The sequence below is a fragment of the Triturus cristatus genome, chromosome 1_1 (genome assembly GCF_964204655.1).
Source record: "Triturus cristatus chromosome 1_1, aTriCri1.1, whole genome shotgun sequence".
Lineage (NCBI taxonomy): Eukaryota > Metazoa > Chordata > Amphibia > Caudata > Salamandridae > Triturus > Triturus cristatus.
Genome location: NC_140579.1, coordinates 286,234,951 through 286,253,715, shown reverse-complemented (window position 1 = coordinate 286,253,715; position 18,765 = coordinate 286,234,951). Strand labels below are relative to the sequence as shown.

The window sequence follows — 18,765 nt, the reverse complement described above, 5'->3', positions numbered from 1 at the left end:
GATGGACAGCAAATTGCACTAGTGTCCCTATATTCCCCCAACGTCGATCAGGGCGGCTTCCTGGCGCATCTTTCAGCGACTATGGCACCTTGGCATGCAACCTCGTGGATACTGGGGGGCGACTATAATTGCACACTGGACACAACACTGGATCGCTCCTCCCCACCCCCAGCTAACGCCTCCACACGGGGAGCCACGAAAGCGCTACTGGAGTGGGCCACACAGTGGGACCTGCAAGATGTTTGGAGAATACGCAACCCGGGGACACGGGCATATTCCTACTACTCAGGCGCTCATGGCTTGCACGTCCGCCTGGACAGGTTCATGGCGTCTACTGGCCTTCTACCCCACGTAACAGATACACATTACATGGGCCGCACGCACTCAGACCACAACCCACACTTTTTGTCCATATCCTGGGAACAACCGCACCCCCCTGTGCCCACATGGCGCCTGCAACCTGCATTGTTACTGGACGCGACTTTCCGCGGTTCCCTACTCATGTTTGCTGCACAGTACTTTGAAGACAATGCAGGCACGGCGTCCTCCCCTCAGGTGGAATGGGACGCCTTCAAGGTAGTGCTCCGAGGGCACTGTTTGAGAACACAGGGCCACATGAGACATCAACTGGAGAGTGACCTAACTAGGTTGGAGTCTGACTTGCTCGCCAGGGAGGAGGGGGCTATAGAAGGTGATGAGGACCCGTTACACGACGCCCACACAGAACATGCACACTTATTAGAGCGACTCCGAAACATCAACTATGCTGCACACTCAGCGAGACCACACCACCTAAGCGACAGACCCGGCAAGCTTTTAGCCTGGCTGATTTCCCAAGAAGCCCGTTCAGCCCCAGTGGCAGCCATACGGACAGACGGAGGGGAACTAGTATACACAAAACGTCGCATACACGACGCCTTCATCGCCCACTATGAGGCATTGTATCGCTCCCGCCTCCCAGTCCCCCACCCTGATATTGCTGGCTACCTCTCCCCCCTGCAAATGCCACAACTGACTATCGCACAGCAGGATGAACTGGGAGCCTCACTCGCACCGGACGAGCTCCGAGAAGCAATATTTAACCTATCTAATGGCAAATCCCCGGGCCCGGACGGGCTGCCAGCTGAGCTTTACAAGGCTGGCTCGGATATCCTCGTCCCAGAACTTCTGAGAATGTACAACGCGGCGGAAGAAGACGCCGCTTTACCCCCAATGTTAAATGAGACCACTCTGGTCTCTATCCTAAAACCTGACCAAGATAGCACACGGATGGGCTCTTATCGCCCCCTGGCGCTGCTAAACACGGATTACAAGATACTGGCCTCCGCATTAGCCCGGAGGCTGGCCCCCCATGTGCCCCACCTGGTACACCAGGACCAAAATGGCTTTGTCCCTACACGCCACACTTCTCACAATATCCGACGCCTCTTTCGGGTGCAGGAGTACGCTACTCAGCAATGGCCCAGAGCGGGATGCCTGATACTGGACCTGGAGAAGGCCTTTGACTCGGTCGAGTGGCCTTACTTGAGAGCAGTTACGGAGAAGTACCAACTAGGGGGAGGGTACGAAGCCATGGTCAACCTGCTCTATGACAGACCGACAGTCCGAGTCCGCACGGGCCAGCTCCTTTCAGATGCCATCCGGGTCCGCAGAGACACTAGACAAGGCTGCCCACTGTCGCCATTGTTGTTTTCCCTGGCCATGGAACCCCTTGCCGCGACTCTCAGGGCACATGGACCGGAATGGGGAATCCCATTAGCGGACGGCTTGCATGCGGTGTCACTGTACGCGGACGACCTATTACTATACGTCCGAGATATAACTGACATCCCCGCCTCCCTTACTGACATTTTCCGCACCTTTGAGGAAGTGTCGGGCCTGAGAGTCAATTGGTCCAAATCGGGGGCCTACCCCTTTAGTCCGGACACGCCTGAATGTGACATCCGTCTGGGCGGGGACAAGGTGCAGTGGTACCCTACTACCTTTCGCTACTTGGGGATACGAATATACAGGAACCCAACAGACATCTTGGAGGGGAACCTCCTCCAAACAATAGCTTCCATCCGAGCGCAAATGGGCTTCTGGAACACCCTACCCCTCAATGTGCCTAGCCGCATTGCGCTGACTAAGATGATTGTGCTGCCTAGACTACTCTATTATTTTGCAAACATACCCACGTATGTTCCCACCAAGCTATTCCGCGATCTAGAGGTGCTGCTGCGCAGCCTCATCTGGAACAAGGGGAGACCACGAGTGGCGCTGACCAAACTATACATGCCCACAGACTCGGGAGGCTTGGCAGTCCCTAACATGGAGCTATACTACCTCTCGGCGCAGATGCAATGGGTGGCGGGATGGCTGAGCGGCAAGCGCCTCGAGGATACCGCCTCGAACACAGCTGCCTGGACACGGGCGCAAATTAACACGCTGTTCCATCCGATCACCCGCACTCAATGCTCCTCCCAGATATACCTGGCGGTGGCGCGCAGGTGTTTCCTGCGGTGCCTTCGTCTCACACGAGAAACTAAGCCATATGCCCCGATCTTACCACTTTTAGGCACACCTGGCCCGACGGGACCGCTTACTGAAGCCCACTTGACTAGCTGGGAGCGTGCAGGGGTGGACACGCTGAGTGACCTATACGCGGATGGTGAATTGCTCACCTTCACAAACCTGACTGATAGCACAGCTCTCCCGACGGGGCAGTTCTTACTGCACGCGTCCATCTTGTGCACGCTTACTACTTCCTGGGGCGACATCACAGAAGAACTCCCGATGCACAGCTTTATACAATACCTGCACGTCATGGGCAACGGCTCGCACATCATACACTGGCTAGCGCAAGCTCTACAGGCACACTTGCAACCATCCACACTACCGCTGAGAGAACAATGGGCGACAGACAGGGGAAGAGATTGGACAGATAAAGAATGGGCATTGATCCTGGCTGGCCCGACCAACATCCCACGTAATCCCCGCTTCAAATTTATACAATACTACATATTGCAACATGCATACCTCACGCCCGACAAGATAAATAGATACTTCTCACTAACGGACGCAGCTTGCCAGCGCTGCTCGCTACCGGGAGCAGACCTCCTACACATGCTGTGGCACTGCCCTGTTATACGGGCATATTGGGACGAAATATTGACACTACTCGCGCGCGACACTGACGAGCAACTGCCACACACATGGGAGACATGCATATTAGGATTGTATAAGCGCACAAAAAACAAAGTGCAGGCATGCTTCTGGGACATGGGACTCATAACGGCTAAGCGCTTGCTCACTAAACACTGGAAGGCCACGACCCCCCCGCACACTAGACACTGGAAAGCCTCCTTCATCAACTGGGCACAAGCGGAGAGTACGGTGCTCCTTCGGGAGGAAACCGCGGGACTCCGGAAATTCCCCATCGCCCAGCTTTGGGATGACCACCTTAAAACATTTCAGATGGCCTGCCAGGAACAAGGGATAACCTGAGACTATAGATCTAACCCATCTCTTGATGTTAGTCAGAGACGGCTCTAATGCTGCAGCGGAGCTAACTCCCTCACCCCCCACTCACCTCTGGTGGCCTCTGCTCCCGCCCTAAATGAGACCGACACCAGAGATACATCACCATGCGGATATCACACCAAACGAACGCTGCTGCCGCGATTCGACGCTACTCACACATCAACTAGCTGGGAACACAAACGAGAAGGCATAACCACCTCGCCCCACTCTGCCCTTCTCCCCCCAATGTAGCAGAGCACCCTGCGCACCAAGAAAATAAGTGTGGGCATAGACGCTTTGGATTCACAACCTGACTGGGGGTTCCTCCCCCCCCCCCTCCCGTCTGCTGCTTCCCGCGCACAGTGCACAGCTCCGCCGTGCCCCACTGGACGGCTGCTGACCCCCCGCTGCAGCACCTGATGATCTCCCCCCCCCCCTCCCCTTGACCCCACCTGAATTTACAACCCTAACCCCTACTCCCCCTACTGCCACACAAGCGTAGGGAACAGTTTGTTTACTGGTCAAGTTCCCTGGCCGGACTCCTATCTTATCTCGGATAACAGATGATGGGCGCATCGTCTGGACTCCCCGAAGCGATACCCTATTAAACACACACCGCTCTCTGGCAGCAGAGATGCGATGGCATACGCGCCCTACAAGGGATGGGTACATCCAGTGCTCTCAGTGAGATCTTGACAAGGGCACATTGAGTTGAATACTGGACATAGCCCCGATAACCAGCGGCTTCAGGGGTGTAGCGATGGGGGGACAGATGTGCGCCACGCAGCCCGCACATGGACCCTAACTATAAAGCTGTAGACTAGACTCGCCGAACTTAAGCGTTAGCTTCTATGCCTCAGTGAGCTATACCGAAACACTACTGCCACGCTCCGGCAAGCATTGCGAACACGACGCTGACACAGTGCCGCCCGGGGACCCCCACGCTAATGATTAACCACGGCGCTTTGCGCAACTCTCAATAAGGGCTTGGGTGACGACCGCAATGGCCACAATGCTAGCTGGAATAATGCGTTCTCTGTTACCGACACTAAGAAAAAGGAAAAACATAGACCTGTCATTTATTAAGATAACTACCTAATGACTGTAACAATGCCACCATGTACAACGCCGCCAGACCCCCGGGTTACCGGCTGAATGGCTGTGTCATATTATCTGGAAACCTCTGCTTAATGTCTAATCGACTAGCCACCATGGATGGTGAATGTATACTGTATGATGACACAGCTGTGAACAATAAAGGTCTTCCAAAAAAAAAAAAAAAGCTGGCTTAGATCGTGTGGTGCGTGTTAGCTCCTTGATATAATATGGTGTTAACACAAATTTGAAGGTCGTGAGTTCTAGACTGGTATAGTAATTAGGGCGCTACTGGGCAGTCGATATACATGTTTTAAATAATTGAGTACATAAGTTGAGTTTAGCTAATAGATTTAGCATGTTTTTGAGAATCAGATAAGTCGGACTAGTGGCGCAAATGGTAGGCGTGGAATACTTTGTTTTACACATTGTGAAAATTTGGAAATTCGTGAGTTCGAGACCGAGTTGGGGATAATTCCATCTTTGGGATTTTTGTTCAAGTAATGGAGATTTAACATTTTAGGTGTTTTTCAGTTTATATCATCATATATTAAAGGTTTTTTAATGTTGTAGATTGATATTAATTATGTAGTTTGTAAAAGGTATCTATTAGGCTGGTTCACGATGGCTGACCAAAATGGAAGCAGTAGTATGGTAATCAGTGGGATAGTATTTCTAGAGTGTGATTGGCTCAAATTTAATTGCTTTAACCCCTTCTGTGCCCATGACGAGATAGTCTCGTCATGGACCCCGCCCGCTAATGAAAGGGCCGGCACAGGAGGGGGAATGGGCGGGGCACTCAAGGGGTTAATGTGATTGGTCAGTAAACAGGTTTAAATAGGGAGTAGCATCCAGAGACGATTACCGCTTGGGATTTATCGGGCCCGCGGCAGGAGAGAGGATCGCTGTGAAATAAGATTGATTGGTGAGTAAGATTATGGGAAGGTCGACTGCTAGTAGTTTTTGTTAGGGGATATCTTGAACTCATAACAGTAAAATCTAACATTATCTTTATTAAAAGTGGAGGGACTAATAGTCTCTCTTTGGTACTTTGTGCATTTTTTGTCGCAGAGTGAAAGATTTTGAACTTTTTGAAAGGAGGAGGACTGAAGGATTTCAGAAAAATAATAATTGATTATTTTCAAGGTATGTTTCGAACTCTTGACTGTCAGTTAACAGATTGAGTATGTTTTTGAGAATAAAATGTTGATGGGATATTTCAACCGTGAACTGACTAGTGGATAAGTCTGATCAGTGGCGTAATTGGTAGGTGTGGAAAAATGTTGTCTTACACCTTGTGAAAAATTTGGAAGTTTGGGTGTTCGAGACCGAGTTGGGGATAATTCCATTCCAGAGAAAAAACAATTGATTATTTTTAAGATACGTTTTGAAATCTCGAATGACAGTAGTTGAGGTAATGGATGACTTTAGCTAAAAACAGTCTAGTTGAATAATATTTTTGGGTGGCAGTATTGTGATTAATTATCTGGTTCTTGGATTTTGATTTTTTACACAGTGATTATCTTTTGAACATAGTAAAAAGAGGAGTATTGAAGAAATTATGAGAAATAAGAATTGATGGAATTCAAGGTAGGTTTGAGCTTTCCCATTGTTCACCTCCTGATTTTAGTAAATACTGCTAGGTACTAATTCAACGGGGACCTTTTGTTTTCTTATTATTTTTTAGAGACTTAATAAGGAATTAGGTGTGAGACGTTTCTATTTCAAAGATCAATTTAGGTTAGTGCGACCTTTGTTAATATAAAAGTAAGGAGTTCTTGAGTAGCCTTCATTGGAAACTATCAATGATATTAATGTTTAAGACAGGTATTATTCCTCATCCATCACAGAGATTTGGGGTCACGCTGTTAATTAGGGTCCAGTAATTTTTTCATTTTCAGAACAAGAAGAGGGATCTTTATTATAAGAACATAATAATTATGTATGTATTTATGTAGACATAAGTTCATATATCAGGTTATACTGGTTCAATGAGTAACGTTAGGGAATGTGATTTTCTAACATGTAAGAAAGGGAGATGGATGAATTCTTTTAAACTAAATGGAGAAGAGAATTTTCAATACATGTTTCATTTCCCATTGACTACAGATATCTGGTTGCGCGCCGCAAATTTATGACACAATGTATTCGAGGTTTAGAAAAAGAAGAGAATTCTTTTCTCTAAAATACAAGGTGTGTGAATTTTAACAATCATTACTATAGTTTATTGGAAACTGTTAATTTATTAAGTTTATAGAAGTCACTGTTGCCTTTTTCATTTGGTGAGGGGTGCTATATATCATTAGTATAGGAAGTGTCTGTATTAGAATCAGGTCATTTAAACTAAATGTTTGTTGCATTACATGGTTTTGGTATATTGTGAAAATCGGGTGTAAATTGTATTTTTATTTGTTTATTATTACAGCCCTGATGAAGTCCTAAGGGAAGGACGAAACGCGTAGGCAGAAAGGCTGTTGATCTATAGAAAATGCAACTGTGATCTACAAATCGATTTTGTATTGTCGATTGAAGCAACTCGTTGAAGGATCAGCAAATTTGAAATAAGAAAAAAAATAAAAGGTTACTGAAACCTGAAGGAAAGATTTCATGGACTCTATTTTTTGATGTTCCTTCCTAACTGTACTCTTTTATTGATTGTGGTTTTGATGACAGTGAACCACAGGAAGTTGAGCATCTAACATTTTTCAATTGGGTGGTACTGTATGTGTTAGTGGCGCACATTGTGTTCCCTTACTGTCATTGTTCTCAGAGTCTTGTATTATGATGATGCTACACTTTTTGCATCAACTAATTTGGGAACCATCTTGAAAGTGCAGAAAATAATTGTTCCTATACTTTTAACATAATCGGTTAAACATTGGCAAAGCCAATCACATCGCCTGCTCAGGATTGGCAAAGCAAGAACGACTGGTTTTGCCAATGCTTGTTTTTAACGGACAACACATTTCAAAGTCAAGAGTGAGCCTTATAGCTGTACTTTATCAAGTAGCCCAAAACATTGAGGCCAATATAGCCATAAGGATGTTTTTAAAAAGCAGAAGAAGGAGCACTGGGATACTGAGACATAAGAACACTACAAAAGTCAAATAATGCATATTATATGTGTACATTATCAGCCTTTTGTGTAAAATGCAAAAAACTTTATACAAAAACCTTGACTAAAGGAAGGCCCTTTGCTCTTAGAGGCTGCGGTCTGCTATCTACCTGTTTTTGCACCCTGTGAAGGTGGTTTTGGTTGGCACTTTAACCCCTTCGCTGCGGCGCGAATTCCGCCGCAGCGCTGGGGGGGTTTGGGGGGTTTGCGGCGCCGCTATGCTCATGACGGAACCACGCCGTCATGAGTCACGGGTGAGCTGTGCTCATGACGGCGTGGTTCCGTCATGACTCCACCCACTTGCGCTAATCGCCCGCACAGGCGGGGAATTAGCGCCGCGTGGGCGGAGCGGCCGCCAACGGCCGCAGCTTGACAGAACCACTCCATCATGAGCACACGGCGCCCGTGGCTCATGACGGAGTGGTTCCGTCAAGGGCATGCAAGGGGTTAAAGAAACTTCTTATTCGTTCAGAAATTTGGTAGACGTTTGTTATGGCTCCTGGAGTCTTGTCTTTCACTTTAGGTCCAAACCTTTGTTTGTTCGTGTGCACTTGTGTGATGTGTTTCCTCCACCAGGCAGTTGCTGGCTGGCTATCTGATGTGAGTGATGTGGGATGGAAGGCCCAGCAGTGCGAGGGAGCAATCACCCGCGTGAATCTCCTGACAAAGAAAACAACAGACCCTCTTCTCCAGCATGGGTCTGGGTCTGTTCAAACAAAACTGAAGGGCTGCGAAGACCCTGAGCACTGTGGAGCGAGGCGCACTGTGTCCAGATCAAGAAGCACAGCAGGTATGAAACAGCTGGCATGAAGTTGGAGGTAGATTAATCTTGGCCAATTGTGTCTCCAAGGGAAGCGGGTAGAACGTACGCGAGTGGCAGCAGTGGCATATGGTAAAAAGATGGGGTCACCTGCAGAATGTGATGGGGGCTAAGTCTCCAGTACCAGCGGGGTGAGGAAGGCACACGCTCAGAGCAGTGCACACTTCAAGGCTAAAGCAGCAGCTGAGGGCGGCCTATGAATGCCTGCACCACGGCCCGGCTGCTTCTAGAACAGGAGGCCCGCGGGGATCTAACATCAGGGATAATATCAGGGGTGCTATATGTTTACTTCCTTAACTTGTTCTATACATACATGACGTGTTCCAATTGCATTTCCAGGAGAATCCTGACCAGTTCTCAATGGTTAGCACAGATAGGGACCCTCTCCCACTCCCCCCCCCCCACCCCCCCCGCCCCGGTGTGCTTCTTAAGGAGAATCCATCATTGTGCATTAAAGACACGGGTAAGAGGTCGAAAAATCCTATTACCAGCATAGCTCTCTAGATCCAACAGACCACAGGAGACAGACTTGGGTGTCTTATATCGAAAACATCGTTTGCTGGAAAATCAAACATGCAACCTGTAAAAGTAGTTTTGCATCTTATCTGTAACACGTGGTGCGTCTAATTCTGACACCCGAGGATTTGGCTCGGATTGTAACTTGTTTTCTGCAGAGTTTTGTATGGAAGTACTGACTACAGGCCTCGCCATGACGTCATCGCGAAGCCCACAATGCTCCACAATGTAGATGCCATTATCAGGTTGTATTTTTGCCATCTATTTTGGAAGCAGGTCTGGAGTCTTGCATACAAGGTGCGACAGGTAGATCATTCACTGACCGGTGGAGGAATAAAATTCAGTTTCAAACTGAGTTTCAGTGTATACAGATGTGTAGGAATCACTTCGACACTGTGCTAGTTGTTTGCCGTTTTTCTACTTTTTGTTTTGGGAACAGAAAATGTGCTTCGAAGTTATTGGGTTTGTGGGGCCACTGAGGGGAGTATAGGTACCGAGGCGAGAATTATCGAGTCCGTTTTGACCCAGGGTTGTGGACCAGGGTCAAAACGGACTCGATAATTCTCGCCTCGGTACCTACTCTAACCAGGAACACACTCGGCAACTCTGGGCATTAAGCTTGCCTCATCTCTACAACGGCCCCCCACAGACACTGGGGATGCCTGGTTTCACCTTGGAGATACCCAGAAAGGGACCATCTCACAGGGATAGCCAGGACGGGTTCCCCAGTGGTCTACAGCGCCGGGACGCCCCGTTGCTGGGGCAGCTGTGCGCTTTACAAGTCTACAACATTTACATTTACATAGGTTCAGACTGTAGCTAGGATGTGAGGCTGATGCCAGGCTTCCAGGAACAAAGTGTAACAAAAACATTACAACACAACACAATATAAACAGTACCATTGAAATCCATAGTTTAAGTCGACACATTCGATACATTGCTAAATTCGCCATCTCCGCTCACTTTCTTGAAGGCAGAGAATACGCTTTCCCTTTAGAAACACTTTCATAATGGCCAGTTTTCATTGCCTCATGCGAAGACGTGGCGTGACGATGGCTCTAAACACCATAAATAACAACAAGCGGCCAGATTGAGTTAGGGTTAGTGTTGTGCTTTGAGTATTAGAGCAAAACTCACTGCACTGTAGGAACGGAAGGTTTGCATGTGAGCGGCGAACATACAGCCTCAGGGTTTTGGCGGGTGAACACCCACTGTAACGCGCATTATAAAATGTTCACTCTTCAAAAAATCCGCAAAACCACCTTTTGTGCCTTCTTGAGAAATTTCCTCCCAAGAATCAAGACCCAAACAAAACACTTTTCCACAGAGGAAGTGACGCCTTTTAGCATTAGAGGTTCGAAGCAGAAATTCAGAATAACGCCATCTAAAGGTGGACACCAGCAGGATCCAATATCACCGGCACATTGAGCGCTGTTTGGGGCTTGGTGTAGCCGTCGTAGCCGATATACCCGAGAGGACTGATACTCACAGAGCGTCCGACGGAGCAATTAAAGAAAATGACTGAAATTCTTAGACATCCTGGAAGAGTGAACGAGGACATGCAACACATAAATGCACATAGCACAATGTAATGTATGGTGAGGTTCTGTCACATTCGACGCACAATCTGAGAGCTGTTTTCAGCTCCAGTTGGGAGGAAAAAATACTACATCATGCAGACACATTCTAGGAATATTTTCATTCAGTGGTGAATGTCGTGCAGTGCTATTGTTGCAGGCTGTGGAATCCCAGTACCCACTCTCCATTGGCGGGGTTATGATTGGACCAAGCTGTAAGCCCCTGGGCACTCCTTGCTGTGCCTCAGTTCTGTTTGTGTAACAAACTAGGAATGAATACTAAGCAGTTAAACACATGCGCTGTACTGAACTTAACGCGAATAGTAATACGGCCTGTTTGTATCCAGGGACGTATTGGTCAGCACGATTGGGGGATTGTGTGTGTGCGGGGGGGGGGGGGGGGGAGTGGGGGAGTTGCTTAATTCCATATTTTCCAACAATCGCACTGGCACTCTGGTTAAAATACATAATATGAGAAGAGGCCATGAGGGGGCTTAAGTGGCAGTGTGTGTTGTTAGAGTACTGAAAGCAGTATTTTTCAAACTAAAAAAACATTTTTAAGACCTTCGAAACCAAAACCGAGATAAAAGAACCAGTGTATGTTTGTATCTATATATGTAAAACTTACAGGTGAAATACAACTATTGACTACAGATTGATTTTTTTAGGGTGGGGGGTGCAACACCCCCAAATGCCTACCTGAAGCTAGGCTCCTATTTGTATAAGCTCTAGTGGTGATATGCTAGAAAAAAAGGTCTACTGATAGCAATATTTTGATACACCAGTAAATATGATTTTGCCTACTCTGACCTACAAACTCCTCTTTCTGGCTTTCTGCTTAGCTATTTTTTGGCAAGACCTATTGTTTCCAATACATACACATGCACATGGACTGCTTTTTGGGTCAGCCCCTTGCTCATCATTGGATGGCTTTTTTGTCTATCTCAGTTGTCTGCTCTGGATGCAATGGCTGTCCTCTCTATTTTTATGTTTGTTCAGTCAAGGAGCATTTTGATATCACACATTTTGAGTTGGGTGAGCCGTATCTTTCCACTGCATACTCTTAGGAGGAACTCTATTTTATTATTTTATATGAACCACTCCATGAGCGAGTTTCATGGAGGCCAACCAATTTAGGTTGAGTGCAGCCAGATCAATGCCAAATTTTTAGAAAAACCAGTGACTATGGAAATTAGTTCTATTAAGTTTCATTATATCAATACATCATTTATGTGGCCAATTTCAATATCTGACATATAGCCAACTCTGGGAACCCTATGCGGGCTCCCCTGGTTTGTGTTTACGTAACATGATGCCATTTACTTGTTCACTCATTACGAAGACATCAGCACTGTGGTTGACTTTCTGGAAGCAGCGAAAACAAAAATGAATTCCTATAATTATGAAAGTCATTAAATGGTTTTGGAAACTTCAATACTTTCTGTCTTTCAATGATCGAAGGAAATGACTCCTTTAAAACATAACAATGAAGCTGACAGTAAGATGAGGTACCAGGTAGGAATCCTTATGTTTTGGAATTTTTCGATAAAACAGCCTAGTGGCTAGATTTTGTCCCAGAACTTGGAGGCCTACATCTTTTAAATATGATAGCAACTGCACACCATCAGTAAATTGTGGTCCACAGTCCCAACGTGATTGGTATAGCCTCTAGAGCTGGAAATAACTCACTGAAATCCATGCAAGTCTTTGATTGGGCGTTTTCGATCAATGATATTCCATGATAATGAACAATATGGTAAAATATATGTAGGCGAAGACATGCATGAATAAAAATGAGCCCTGGACTTTTAGCACTCAGTGGGGTCTGGGGCAGGGCTAGTCAAAGAGCGAGTAATGGCGCAAGAGAGAAAATGAATGACAATGAAGATCAAAGAAAGAGAGAAAAAATGGGTATTGAAGAGAGAAAGAAGATGAAATAGAAAGAAGGTGTTGGAGTGGCAAACAGGATAAGGAGCAAACGGAGCAAAAAAGAAAGATAAATGCAATGGGATAGGAAGGAAGTAGAACAAGGGGTACTGAAGAGAGAAAGAAGCTGAAGGGCGAAGGAACTAACTAAATGCATCCGAAGAAGGAATGTGAACACATATATGTTATATCAAATCAAGAATCTGTAAGCCCTGCTCAATGCCAAACTGATCTGCTGTGAATGAGACAGAATCCTGACTAGGAGAGAGGACTGATTTTATGGGTTTACCAATAAACTACCCACTGCGTCACTGTGTAGATAAATGCAGTGTCGGGAAGAAGGAAGGACCTGCCCACCAGTGTGGGTTTTGTACCAAATGATAACTCTGCAATTGCCATATGTATGACGAAGAGCACTCACCAAGGTCCATGTCAACTGGGTGCGGCCGCTGAGAGTACGGGACGTTCTTGTACACGGCGTCCAAGATCTTCTCTTTCACCTGGGTGATGGTGTCACAGTTGAGGGCCTTCACTGGTATTTCAGGACTGTTATCTTTGTTGGGGTTGACACAGTTCAAAATCTAAAAGCAGGAAAGCATCGGTGATCAGATTTCTAGACAAGCCTGTGCCCAGCTGACAAGAACGTGGAGATCGGCATTGAGTAAGGAGTGAGATTGTCCCAATAGTCGCCATTTTTCAAGCCAGATTCCTGTGCAGCAATGTCTAGCCTCGTGCACAATAGGATAGACTGAATAAGAGATTCAAAGAGCATAGCCAATGAAAGTCCTTCTGAAGACAGTGGTATAACTCTATACTCTAGGACTTCCTCTACACGAGGATGGTCGCAATAAAGACCTTAGTCAACGAAACATGGGTGCCTGGTCTCTCAAAAGTGGGTGCCCATGCCATCGTAGTGTCGCAATTGTTATCAGGCTCGAATTTTCATAAACCTGGGTCCCTCTGCCCCTTCCCTTATTCTTGTCTGCTTCAACACTCCCCCTCACACAGTTAAAATAGATGTCCTCTCTTCTCCCCCATGCGTGTCACCCCTCCTCTCATTCTTAATGTATCCGATCCGAGCCCCTCTTCTCTCCACTGCTACTATTCATTTAGGTATGTATTAATGTAAGTGTTTTGTAAGTCGTTGTGTGTCACCCTACAGTACCTCTGCATCGCTGTAGCATACAGGCATTAAGGACGACAATAGAGTCAAGATAAAAAAGGTCATTAGAGTCCAGCAGGATGAGGATGGACTCTATGTCCAGTATTTTGTGATCAGTGGCCCAAGAAAGTCTTCGGACAACTGACCTTCTGAATTCAACTTTAAGGTTTTCTTGAAGTGCGGGTAGTTTACTTCCGCTTTATGGTAGGAATCAGGGCTTTCCATTATATGATGCCTCCTTCTCAATACTTTCATCAAACCTATGATCTAAATATCGGCATATGTGATCCCCCATTCACATTCTGTCCACCTGCGTTCGCACGTGTGATCGAACTCCCCTGTGTGTTTAGTACTTATCTGATACCCTCAAACTCACAATGTTCCTGATCCTACTTCATATCTCTCTCAGAATCTTCACAAGACAAATCTCTTGCCTCTCCCTTGCGTATCAACAATACTTTTGATCCATGTTGGGAATAACCATCTCTTCATTTATTTTATTAGCTTAATATATTGTGAACCTAAAGCACAGTAGGGAATAGGGCAATTCACAGTGTACAAAACACAATTTACTAGCAAAAGTACAGACAAATGTTATTGTTGCATACCACCCACCACTCATTTGGTTCACACATAAATAAAAACACTCCCAAAAAAACACTTCACAAACAAAAACAAAATTCAAAATACTCCCCAAAAACAAATGTTTTGGAAAGTTGATCCAAAGAAGCAATCACTAGCACATTTTAGAAGGACCCAACCAATGATCCGGTGGAAGCCAATTTTTCGACCAATAAAGAAATCAATATTGTTTTGAAACATTATAGCGGGGATACTCAAATTTCCATGTGATCATATATGAATTGTGAGTGGAGACGTCCATAATCGGAAGCTAAAAGAAGAGAAGGTCTCACTACACGTTTTGGCCATCGTGGTCAGAAGAATCACCTTAAGTAATATCTAAGCTGAGTGTAACAGACATAGACCATCACGCAGCTTCAATCTTTGGCCAAGATAGGATGGAGAATTTAGATCTACTGCCTTGTAGAGGAGCTGCAAATTATGAATGAGTTTCCTGCCACCTTTAATGCAATGGGTGGTGAATGGAGACCTGCTGTCAATGGCTCAAAGGACATTGTGACAAAACCCCTAATTTCTGCTCTTTCCTTGTGCTGGCAACCTGTGTGCTGCCTACTAAAAATGCAGACACACTTGCACAATAGTGCTAGCATGTCTGTGTTGTTGGCATGATTGTTTCTGTGCAGGGAGGGATGCCTTTCCTGCACAGAAACAATCTAAACATGCAGTTTCCTCTTTCTTCGTGTGCTGCTGAATGCAGCACCTGTGGAAAGGGGAAATTACAAGGAAAAATAAAGAGATATTTGTCCTTGATATGCCTCTGTGGTAGGTGTACCATTTTGGCTTAATGCCAGGTTTACAGATGTTTGTGAATCTGGGACTGCGTCAAATTCCATGGGTGGGTGCACATGCATGCCCATGCTCCGCCCTTGGAACGTCTACCAGAGCTAAATGTAAAGCAACACAATGCAAGCCCCTGCGCTGCGTTAAATTTACTTACAAAGTGACACGAGGTGGGGTAAATCACCCTTTGCAAGACTTTGTAAATCCTGTTCAAGACTTGATTTGCCTTGTGATGACTTTGTAAACCTGGGTGAAAGGATTTGACCCACGAAACCAATGTGAGATATATCTGTTCAAAGCAAGTGTACATGACCAGGACCCAAGGACTACAGTCTGGTTGATGAAATTAGAGATGAAAACCCAGTCTTAGAAGAACTCAGTTAAAGATATAGAAAGGCCAATGTGACTGGTTACCCAAACCAGTTACCTAAACACACAAATTAGAAGAAGATACTTTTAGATACAACCTAGTATCATCAACATTCAGATGGATACCTTTCCCATCCGACAGGCCTCCCTCTGATGACAGGTAGATGGTAAACATTGCTGGAGGATGAGCACTAGCCACATCATATGACACATGAATTGAAGGACATCTTGCGGTATCAAGTTTCAAAAACTTCTTATGGTCAGTAGGGAAAGAGTAGAACTTTTCCAAGATTCACACGAGCTAGAAAGTGACACGGTCTTTTGCCATTTTTACAGCAAATTCTTTAAGCATAGGATTAGCTAATACTGTGCTTAAAGACTTTGCTGTAAAAATGGCAAAATACTTTGTCCATTTCTAGCTCAGCATGGATGGCACTGTGCTAATCCTATACTTAAAAACTTTGCTAGAAAAACAGACATTCGAGGAGAGCAGATTCAGAGTGTCGCTGGTGTTATAGGGTGCCCCATACTGGAGCTGCTCTCCACCTAAACTTGGGAAGTACCAGAGTTCCTTGCTGCCTTTTTTGCAAAATATATGCAGCACTCTAAGGCTGAAAGGGCATTGTTTTGACTTATACTGGGTGCTCCCTTGTGTCTGGACAAAGCTAAACCTCTCTGAAGAATTGTAATGACAGCGAAACACGTGCCTAAGGTTGCCGTTATTCATTCCAGGATGGCGTGGACAGTATTTTGCCAAACCAGAGCTGTACAATTGTGCCTGGAGTAGTAAAAGGCTTTTATCATTTTTCAGCTCAGCACGGATGGCACTAGCTAATCTTGTGCTTAAAGACTTTGCTGTAAAAATGGCAAAATACTTTGTCCCTTTCTAGCTCGGCGTGGATGGCTCTGTGCTAATTCTATGCTTAAAATCTTGGCTAGAAAATCAGACATTTGAGGTGAGCAGATTCAGAGTGTAGCTGGTATTGTGGGGACTCTATAGAGGAGCTGATCTCCACCTAAACTGTATCCATATCTATCTACCTATCTATCTAAATATATATATGTGTGTGTGTATATATATATATATATATATATATATATATATATATATATATACACACATTACCTACTGGCGGTCGCCAGTAGGTAGTTATAGTTAGGACCTATTATCCATAGGAAATCTGCAACATTCTATTTGGAATAACTTTGGCGCCAGTTGGCGAATCTTCGCGAAATTTTCAAAACTGGTGGGGCGCTCTGGTCTGCTCCTATCCTGAAAGTCTCGGGGTGATTCGTCAAGCGGGGGCCGAGAAAAAAGGTGGGTCCCAAAACGTGTTTTTCCCATGCAATTTTCCATAGGAACCTTTAATCGCAGCTACAGCCCGAACTGCAGAACGGAATTACACCAAATTTGGCAAAGAGGTAGCCCTTGGTTAACATTCGTGCCTTTTGGTTAAATGGTGTAAATCCATTCAGTAGTTCCTGAGAAATTAAAAAGTAAAAACATAGATATATCTAGGGACGCGGATCCTCCCGAGCACGAGCTTTATGCTAATTGGCAGTCAACACTTCAAACCAGGAAGTGTTGGCAGCCATCTTGTGCCTCGGTAGAACTGAGGCACAAGAAAGCACACAAAAAAACGCGAAAATCGCAAAAAGGGGGCAGGGTAGAAACACCCTGACCCCCTAGACCTGCTCAGGGGGTTCCACAAGGACCCCCAAGGCCCCAAAAATTATTATAATTTTTTTTTTAAATCGCAGGATGCGCTTAGGAACCGCACATTCCACTGCCGAAAAAAAAAACGAAGCGCGGAGCCCCCGGGGAAGCCAAATCCCGGGGGCAATATGTATATTGTAATGGGGGGCCCAGAGAGCCCCCCCCAGCCCCGGGGACCGCCACCCCCTGGGCCTTTAATATGCATGGGTGGAGGGCTCAAAGGCCCCCCCAAGCCCTGGGGACCGCCACCCCCGGGGCTTTAAAAAAAAAAAAAATAAACCTGTGTGGGGGGCTTGTGCCCCCCCACACGCCCCGGGAACCACCACCTCCCCGGGGCACTAAATATTTAACATAGGGGGTCCGTTACGGACCCCCAAGCCCCGGGGACCACCACCCCCGGGGCTTTAAATTAAGTGGGAGGGGGGCCACGCGGCTCCCCCCCCGGAGCCAATGATGGCCCTGGGGACCGTCACTCCCCAGGGCTGGCTCCTGCAGTGTCCCGGGGTGGCCACCCCCGGGACACTGTAGTTTGCAATGACCTGCTCTCGCTTCAATGAAGCAAAGCAGATTGCTTTTCCACAGGGGGAGCAGCATGTTAGCTGCTCCCCATGTGGAAAAGCAATGCCGGCTCCCGCAGGAGGCGGGGAGCGGGCTGGGACCGTGGGGGGATTGGGGACCCCCCACGGTCCCCAATGGAGAGGGCCAGCCCCGGGGGATGGGGTCCCCGGGGCTATTAGTGGCCCGGGAGGGGGGCCACGTGGCCCCCCTCCTCAGAAATAAAAAAAAGAACAAAGAGGCAGGCCGACCCCGGGGGATGGGGTCCCCGGGGCCATAATAGGCCTGAGGAGGGGGGCCATGCGGACCCCCTCCAATTTTACAAAAAAAAAAAAAAAACAATGGCCAGGCCCCAGGGGATGGGGTCCATGGGGCCAGAAGGGGCCCGGGAGGGGGCCACGCGGCCCACCTCCCAAACTATACATATTTTTTTTTTTTTTAAATAAGAGAAAGGCCGTCCCTGTGGGATGGGGTCCCCGTAGCCATAAATGGCCGAAGGAGGGGGGCCACGCAGCCCCCCTCCAAAAATTAACAAACAATAGGCCATGCCCCGGGGGATGGGGTCCCTGGGGCATTTATGGCCTAGGGAGGGGGGCCACGTGGCCCCCTTCCCAAATTTTATATTAACAAAAAAAAGGGGGTCAGGCCCTGGGGGATGGGGTCCCCAGGGCCGGTAATAAAGGAAAGGAAGGGGGGCCACACAGCCCCCCTTCTTAAAAATATTAATAAAAAAAAAAAAAGACCGGCATAGCACCAGAGGCCACGCCCCCTCCTTGCACCACTCTTCAAACGCGCCCCCTGGCACGTTTGCAGATGGGGAACGAATTCCCCTTGAATACTGGGGGTCCCTGAGGGCCAAAACCTCCAGTATGCGCCAGGGGGCTGCGTTGCAGAGAGGTGTTCTGAGGCCATGCCCCTTTTTACACCTCTCTGCAACGCAGCTCTGTGGCGCTTAATGGAGGTAGCTGGTGGGCTAGTTGCTCCCCAGGG

At 46.8% G+C, this 18,765-nt stretch overlaps 1 protein-coding gene across 1 annotated transcript in view; it reads right to left on the bottom strand.

Moving 5' to 3' along the window:
* The window catches only part of LOC146870133 (plexin-A2-like), a 239,584-nt gene that overhangs the window by 59,709 nt on the left and 161,110 nt on the right, over positions 1-18,765 (bottom strand). Inside the window, exon 7 of the mRNA XM_085641065.1 lies at positions 12,972-13,131. Within this exon, the coding sequence (XP_085497191.1) occupies positions 12,972-13,131 (160 nt within the window). The remainder of the gene's footprint in view (positions 1-12,971; positions 13,132-18,765) is intronic.